This window comes from Macaca thibetana, chromosome 20, assembly GCF_024542745.1.
Source record: "Macaca thibetana thibetana isolate TM-01 chromosome 20, ASM2454274v1, whole genome shotgun sequence".
Classification (NCBI taxonomy): Eukaryota; Metazoa; Chordata; class Mammalia; order Primates; family Cercopithecidae; genus Macaca; species Macaca thibetana.
The window spans coordinates 24,056,082-24,064,898 of NC_065597.1; the positions used below are offsets into that span (position 1 = coordinate 24,056,082).

The following is an 8,817-nucleotide window of genomic DNA, read 5'->3' on the forward strand; positions in this document are numbered from 1 at the left end:
TTATTTTTTCCTTTTTTGTTGTTAATTTCAGGTATTGCAGATGCACCACTTTCTCCACTGCTCACTTGCATACCCAATAAGAGAAAGAATTATTTTAAAATTAGAGATAAATAAGACGTGCGTGGTTTCATAAGCACAGCTCCTCCTTCTTGATACTGCACATGCACTTCAGTTCATGGCTAGCTGTATAGCTTCTGTCTGTAAACTTGTATTTTCAAGAATCCTTGGTATTGAATTTTTAGAAATGCTCACATAATTGTTGGGAGTGATTCATTCCTCCACGATATGCCTCCTCTCTCCGATATCCTGCTAACTGTAGCCGCTGTAGCATTTGAGATGACAGGACATATATATATATGGCCCCACACTTGACCTTGAGTCTGAATGCTCTGAAATCAAGCATATGGCACAGCGCTTGAGACTTTTGGGTTTGTGTCCTTTCTTCTATGGCTGTCTCTTAATTCTGGAGAGGTCTGTTTCCACTGGCTGGTTTGCAGGGATTGATTCTTAAGCACCGGATCACAGAAAGAAGCAACAAGAAACTATACTGAACTCAAAAGTTTTTAGGAGAATCATGAAATTGGTCCATTCAAAGGATAGAGTTGAGTCCATTGTGTTATTGTTGCAAGAGGTTGCATATTTGGTGAGTCCGTTATATAAAATAATGTTCTTATTGTAAATATGATACTTTTCATAATCTATTTTACCATGTATGTAACATTCAAACTGACAAATATTATACTGACGTATGAATAAAGGTGTCAAAAAACTGGCACATCAGTTACTTTTGATGAAAGTCCTTCAGTGATCGTCACTAAATACCCTATCTTTTTAAAAATTTTTTCCTATTTATTTATTTAGACAGGGTCTCACTCTGTCACCCAAGCTGGAGTGCAGTGGCATGATCACAGCTCACTGCAGCCTTGACCTCCCAGGCTCAAGTGATCCTCCCACCTCAGCCTCCCGAATAGCTGGGATTACAGACATGCTCCATCATGCCCAGCTAATTTTTTTGTTGTTGTTTTTTGTTTTTTGAGACAGAGTCCCCTTCTATCGCCCAGGCTGGAGTGCAGTGGCACAATCTTGGCTTCCTGCAACCTCTGCCTCCTGGGTTCAAGCGATTCTCCTGCCTCAGCCTCCGAGTAGCTGAGACCACAGGCATGCACCACCATGCCCAGATAATTTTTGTATCTTTAGTAGAGATAGTTTCTCCATGTTGCCCAGGCTGGTCTTGAACTCCTGGGCCCAAGCAGTCTGCCCATTTTCGCCTCCCAAAATGCTGGGATTATAGGAGTGTATTAGTCTGTTCTCATGCTGCTAATAAAGATACCTAAGACTGGGTAATTGACAAAGGAAAGAGACTTAACTGACTCATATTCCCACAAGGCCGGGGAGTCCTCACAATCATGGTGGAAGGCAAATGAGAAGCAAAGCCATGTCTTACATGACGGCAGGCAAGAGAGCTTGTGCAGGGAAACTCCCATTTATAAAACCATCAGAGCTCATGAAACTTATTCACTACCATGAGAATAGTTGGGGGAAATCGCTCCCATGACTCCAGTATCTCCACCTGGCCCTACCCTTAACACATGGCAGTTATTACAATTCAAAGTGAGACTTGTGTGGAGACACAGCCAAACCATATCACAGGCATGAGCCACCATGCCCGTCAGCATGTCTTTTTTAAACATTTTAAAATCGATTCTTTATCTTGTTTCAGAGAGGATTTGGAGTTATAAAAACACATTAGACTGGGCATGGTGGCTCACATTTGTAATCCCAGCACTTCCCAAGGTTTCTCCTAGTGTACTCTCACACTTCTGATACCAGATATGGCAGTGGGGGGGGGCAGTTCCCCCACACATTAAGCTAGTATGAAACATGATATACAAAATGACATCACTCTAGGTTGGGTGTAGTGGCTCATGCCTGTAATCCTAGCACTTTGGGAAGCCGAGGTGGGCGGATCACCCAAGGTCAGGAGTTCAAGACCAGCCTGACCAACATGGTGAAGGTGAACCCCGACTCTACTAAAAGTACAAAAATTAGCCGGGCGTGGTGGTGTGTGCCTGAATTCCAGCTACTCAGGAGACTGAGGCAGGTGAATTGCTTGAACCTGGGAGGCAGAGGTTGCAGTGAGCCAAGATTGCGCCACTGCACTCCAGCCTAGGCGACAGAGTGAGACTCCATCTCAAAAAAAATTAATTAATTAAATAAAATAAAATAAATGACATCACTCTGGTTCAGAGCTCTAAAATGGAGGGAGGAAGCCATTCTAAGAAGGACACCCTACATGACCTGCAACTTGAAAAAAATAAAAGCTCAAAAAAAAAAAACAATACAGGAACTTACCTTGAACCTTTGAATTGGGCCAAATTGCAATGACCAGTGCATCCTGGAAAGCTGAATTTCACCAGCACTACAACTCAACAGCACCAACCAATAAACTATGGATTTTTGTACTAAGCCAATCGCCTCTTTCAAAACTTGTCACCTTGTCTAATCACCCTCAGCTTTTTTTAAAAACCCCCTCCTCTACCCTCTCTCTTCAGAACACAAGTGGCTTCTAGCTGAATCTGTCTCCCAAATTGCAATTTCTAAGACCTCAATAAAAACACCTTGTCTTGCAGCTTTGCATTGTGGTCTTTTGCCCCTTGGATGACATTAAATGGTGTCAGAACTGAGTGGGACAAAGAAGCGACTCTCTTCTTTGTTCTGGGGCGGCCACGGATTCAAGCACAGTTCCTGCAGGAGGAACCCCTTGTGTTCTACACGCCTTCCATGGCCACAGACCTGTTGATGAGTTGTCTCATTCCCTAACCCCCTACCTTGGTTGAGGTTCTTTTTCCAATGTCCTTGGTTGCCAGCTGTCCGAAAAGGGATTTTCCCTTTTTAGTGAGAACCTATGGGGACTTTTACTTCTAAGTGTATAGGTGCCGAGTCCCCCTTCCAGAACCCCTGCTGGCTTTATGTACAAAAGTGACAGTCTTTCGTCTTACAGATTTCTTTCTTAGTGAACCAATATCAGTAAAAGTAATCTGGAATTACAGTAGCCAACCCAGAGATGCTTTTATCTCACAAAACATGTTTTTCTTCATGTGCAATTAAAAGGGTTAGGCTGGGTGCGATGACTGGTGCCTATAATCCCAGCACTTTGGGAGGCTGAGGCGGGAATATCCCTTGAGCCCAGGGGTTCGAAACCAGCCTGGGCAACATGGTGAAATCTATCTCTTTTTTTTAATTTATTTGTTTGTTTGTTTGTTTATTTTTGAGATAGAGTTTCACTCTTGTTGCCCAGGCTGGAGTGCAATAATGCGATCTCGGCTCACTGCAACCTCCACCTGCCAGGTTCAAGCGATTCTCCTGCCTCATCCTCCCAAGTAGCTGGGATTACAGGTATGCACCACCATGCCTGGCTAATTTTTTGTATTTTCAGTAGAGGTGAGGTTTCCCCATGTTGGCCAGGCTGGTCTTGAACTCCTGACCTCAGGTGATCCACCGGCCTTGGCCTCCGAAAGTGCTGGGTTACAGGCGTGAACCACTGTGCCCAGCCCCCATCTCTAATAAAAAATGAAAAAATTAGCCAGGTGTAGTGGCAAGTGCCTGTAGTCCCGGCTACTGGGGAGGCTAAGGTGGGAGGATCACTTGAGCCCAGGAGGTCAAGGCCACAGTGAGCCATGATCGCACCACTGTACTCCAGCCTGAGCAACAGAGTAAGACCCTGTCTCAAAAAAACAATAAAAGGGATAAAAGGAAAGATTAAACAGCTCGACGGGGATGTCTACTGTAATTTGGTATCTTGAGGTATCAGAAAGACTCCAGGAATCTAAATTAGCATCCCTAAGAACAATGCCAACTCAGAAACTCTAATGAAAAACTCAGAACAAATCAAACCTGGTGACAAGCAGATGTCTGTCTGATTGTGCTTGTCCTGTGTCACCTTTCCTTTGTAGTCCTACTCCTATCCCAATGCCACCTCTGCACCCTATTTTTCTTTTTTTTTTTTTTTTTTAGAAACAGGGTCTTACCATGTTGCCCAGGCTGGATGCAAACTCCTAGGCTCAAGCGATCCTCTAACCTCAGCCTCCCAAGTAGCTGGGACCACAAGTACAAGCCACTGTGCTCAGCATTTTGATTAAATATTTAATTTTAAACCTTTGATATTTGACAGGCTTACCAAAATCAAAATTCTTTTTTTTTTTTTTGAGATGCAGTCTCGCTCTGTCACCCAGGCTGGAGTGCAGTGGCACGATCTTGGCTCACTGCAACCTGTGCCTCCCAGGTTCAAGCGATTCTTCTGCCTCAGCCTCCCAAGTAGCCGGGACTACTGGTGCTTGCCACTACACTCGGCTAATTATGTTTTTAAGATGGAGTCTTGCTCTGTTGCCCAGGCTGGAGTACAATGGCACGATCTTGGCTCACTGCTCAGCCTGCCTCAGCCTCCTGAGTAGCTGGGATTACAGGCACGTGCCACGATGCCCAGCTAATTTTTGTATTTTTAGTAGAGATGGGGTTTCATCATGTCGCTCAGGCTGATCTCGAACTCCTGACCTCAAGGGATCCTCCTGCCTCAGCCTCCCAATGTGCTGGGATTACAGTTGTGAGCCTCCATACCCAGCCAAAATTCTATTCTATTTAACTTGATTTTTCTCTTCATGGCCAACTCACTATTTCGTTTGTGAAACTTCTAGGGAAATTTCAGACTAGAGAATACTGAAGCACAGAAAATGATGGTACTTGGGCATGCTGGGTGCTTTTGAAAATGGAAAGGCCTGAGAAACAAGCCTGAGAGTCAAGGTCCCTCTAACCTTGTCTTATTCTTGTCTCAACCAAGGGCAGAGAGGAACTCCCTCTGGAATTTCCTTGTCTGACTAAGAAAGCTTCTTACTAAAAGAAACACAGTTGCCTTCTATTCTGTCCTTCAAATCTCGTTATCTATCAAAGAAATGAAGACTGAGAAATACAGCCACACATGGATAGACCTTTTCATAAGGCCTGCCCCTCAGGCTCATTCAGATTCCAAAGAGAATCATTTACAAGTTAATTTCTGTCTCCCTAGTCCTTTTATTCTCCCTGATAATAATTTACTGCTCCTCTTATACACGTTCCCCATCTCCTTATTCCCCTATGAAAAAGGGTATATAAACATCCACACCCCATTGGGGGTTGGGGGATAATCACTGTGATTTCTCCCCTTCCCGCCACCCCCCCGCCAGGCACATTAATAAAACTTGTATGCCTTTTCTCCTATTAATCCATCTTTCATCAGTTGATTTTCAGTGTATTTTTTTAGCACTTTTTAGCAGGATCCAAAAGCTGATCTGCTATTCTGCAAGCCACAGTCAAGGGACCCAGGACCTGAGCAGCTGTATGTCCCATTGTATACAAGATGTTAAAATCATGATTCACAACATTTAGACATGGTTAATCAAATGTATGCCTCTCCTGATATACAGCTAACTACTATAGACTAATGCAGGCCTCCTTGTTAAAACAGACCCCTTGTTACTCAAATTTGACCAATCTTGGAAGCTTGGATGTGCACCGACTTGACAACCGCTCTTTGTGGGACATGACACTCTAGACACAGGTGTTTCTAGCTCTAAGGGAAATATAACTAGTCTATGGCCAACCAACCAACAAGCTATGCTGCCTCGGATCTTGATCAAAAGAGGGAAATGTGAAAAGTGATACACAAAATGGCGTAACTTTGGTCCAGAGCTCTAAAATGGACTTGCGAAGCCATTCTAAGAAGGACTGCCTGCACAACCTGCAACTTGCAAAACACAAAAACGAAAAATATGAACTTGCCTTGAAGCTTTGAACTGGGCCAAAACTGCAGTAACCACTACTTCCTGGAAAACTGAATTTCACCAGTGCTACAACTCCTGAACAGCGGCAACCAATCAACTATGGATTCGTGTACTAAGCCAGCCACCTCCACCAATGATAATTCTTTCAAAACAACTTGTTTATTAACCCTCTGCTTTCTTTTAAAAACCTCTACTTCTCTCCTTCTTTTCAGAACCCCATTTGGCTTCTAGGTGAATCTGTGTCTCCAAAATTGTAATTTCTTTTTTTTTTTTTTTTTTTTTTTTTTTTTTGAGACGGAGTCTCACTCTGTCACCCAGGCTGGAGTGCAGTGGTGTGATCTCGGCTCACTGCAAGCTCCACTTCCTGGGTTCACGCCATTCTCCTGCCTCAGCCTCCTGAGTAGTTGGGACTACAGGCGCCCGCCACCAGGCCTGCCTAATTTTTTGTATTTTTAGTAGAGACGGGTTTTCATCATGCTAGCCCGGATGGTCTTGATCTCCTGACCTCGTGATCCGCCCGCCTTGGCCTCCCAAAGTGCTGGGATTACAGGCGTGAGCCACCGCGCCTGGCCCCAAATTATAATTTCTAAGACCCCAATACAAATGTCTTGTTTGGCCAAATGTGGTAGCTTGTGCCTGTAATCCCAGCACTTTCAGAGGCCGAGGCAGGTGGATCACTTGACCCCGAGCTGGCCAACATGGCGAGACCCTGTCTCTTTTTTTTTTTTTTTTTTTTTTTTTAATACCTTGTCTTACTGCTTTGCAGTGTGGTCTTTCACCTCTTCTTTTTTTTTTTTTTTTTTTTTTTTTGAGACGGAGTCTTGCTCTGTCACCAGGCTGGAGTACTCTGTGGCACGATCTTGGCTCACTACAACCTCCATCTCTCGGGTTCAAGCAATTCTCCTACTTCAGCCTCCTGAGTAGCTGGGATTACAGGTATGCACACCAGACCTGGCTAATTTTTGTATTTTTAGTAGAGACAGGGTTTCACCACGTTGGCCAAGATGGTCTCGATCTCTTGACCTTGTGATCCGCCTGCCTCGGCCTCCCAAAGTGCTGGGATTACAGGTGTGAGCCACCGCGCCTGGCCCTTTCACCTCTTCTTGGTTGACATAAGGAATCAGTTCTACAGCAGATACCAGATGGGTGTACTCCAGTTCAATTCCAACACTACCTGGAGATATCATCAGGCCCTATAGGTTAAGGGCTCAGTCCCATAAAACTACCACCCACTTCTGAGGCCAGTTGCCAGCCCCAGGTTGTTTCACCTGCACTTCTGACTAACCAAGTATAAATTGCATTTCCCACAACCCTTTCTTCATGTTCAATTAATTTGCTAGAGCAGCTCACAGAACTCAGGAAAACACATAGTCTGACTTCGCAAAGGGATGTTACAAAGGATTCAGATGAAAAGATGCATAGGGCAAGGCTTGTGGGAAGGGACATGGAGCTTCCATGCATGCCCTCTTTGAGTGTGCCTCCCTCCAGGAAACTCCATGCGTTCAGCTATCTGGAAGCTCTCTAAACCCAGTTCTTTTGGGATTTTATGGAGCCTTCATTACCTAGAAATGATTGATCAGCTTAAGCTTCAGCCCCTGTCTCCTTCCCAAAGGATGAGGGGGAGGGCTGAAAGTCTCAAGCCTCTAATCCTACCTTGGTCTTTCCAATGACCAGTCCCATCCTAAAGCTACCTAGGGACTGCAAGTCATCAGTCAACTAATTAGCGTAAAAAAGACACTTATCAGTTTGCTGATTCCAAGGATTTTAGGAGTTGCATGCCAGGACAAAGACCAAATATATACTTCACATTATCACAGTTATCTTGCAAGGCAAAGGCACTTGGCAGTTGGAGAAATTATCCTGGATTATTTGAATGGGCCCAATGTCATCACAAGGGGCCTCAAGAATAGAAGAGTCGGATCACTACTGAAGAAATCAGAGTGATGTGATGTGACGAAGACTCAACTCACAGTTACTGATTCTGGAGATGGAGGAAGGGGCCATAAGCCAAGGAATGTAGGCAACCTCTAGAAGCTGGGAAAGGCAAGTGAACAGATTCTCCCCTGGAGCCTCCAGAAGAAATACAGCCCTGTTGACACCTTGATCTTAGCCCAGCAGACTCATTTCTTCTGACCTCCAGAGCTGGAAGATAATAAATTTGTGTTAAGGCAATAAGCATATGGTAATTTGTTAATAGCAAGAGAAAACGAATATAGCTGCTAGTATGTAAAAGCTGGAAGTTTTCACATAAAACTCTAGCCATGCCAAAGATGAGTAGCAGCTGCCCCCTTTTAATAAAGGATGTGTTTCCAATTTCACTGCAGTCCTCACCCCTCCCTTTTGTCTACCCCAGCCTCCTATGTCCATTTACATGACCTACCTAGTCTAAGTATTTAAGTTTTGGAATCATATACTGAACTACAGTGTCTCCCAAACAGTAATCCTAATTTCAGCAACTAAAATAGAAGCAAGCAAATCCTGCTTCCCTAAAATGATTAACCCCATCAATTATAACAATCCTTTCATCTGTATAGTGTGGTCTAGGTCAAGTTAATTTATATAAGCCTAAATGTCATTCTCTGCACACGGTGGGGCAAGTTACAGTACATACCCGCTACAGTCGTTTTGAAGACAAAATGAGACACAGCATGAGAAGTGTATCCACTAGACCTCCCTGGTACCCAGCAAGGCCTAGGTAAAAACGGCGGAAATTACTGTACTTCTGCCTCACCTGCCACTAGACATTTGGGTTGTTTCTAATCTTTGGGAAGTAAACGCATTGCTCAACGTATTGATTTTTCTTTTATCCGACTACTGCCTGAAGCCACGTTCCTAGGAAGAATGGATCGATTAGAGGGGCGGGGCAATACCTTTTACCTGCTGGCAGGTGAAATTTCGCCCCCTGGCGGCCTCACCTAAAGTCCTCTCCATCCAAGGCGCGCCCTCCGCGGCCGGCAGGAGGCGCCGCGGCCTCCTGGGCCCGCCGGATGCTAATGAGCCTGGC

General features: G+C 44.6%; 1 protein-coding gene and 1 long non-coding RNA gene across 2 annotated transcripts in view; one reads left to right on the forward strand and one right to left on the reverse strand.

The window, feature by feature from the left end:
- CENPN (centromere protein N) overlaps nt 1-2,628 on the forward strand; it is a 26,252-nt gene extending 23,624 nt beyond the window's left edge. Inside the window, exon 11 of the mRNA XM_050773220.1 lies at nt 32-2,628. Coding sequence (XP_050629177.1) covers nt 32-114 — 83 coding nt within the window. The 3' untranslated portion in view covers nt 115-2,628. The remainder of the gene's footprint in view (nt 1-31) is intronic.
- The window catches only part of LOC126943997 (uncharacterized), a 19,011-nt gene extending 10,206 nt beyond the window's left edge, over nt 1-8,805 (reverse strand). The window contains exons 1-2 of the long non-coding RNA XR_007721926.1: nt 8,729-8,805; nt 7,784-7,955 (exon numbers count right to left, since the gene is read on the reverse strand). This is a non-coding gene — a long non-coding RNA (uncharacterized LOC126943997). The remainder of the gene's footprint in view (nt 1-7,783; nt 7,956-8,728) is intronic.
- Nucleotides 8,806-8,817: the final 12 nt, after the last annotated feature.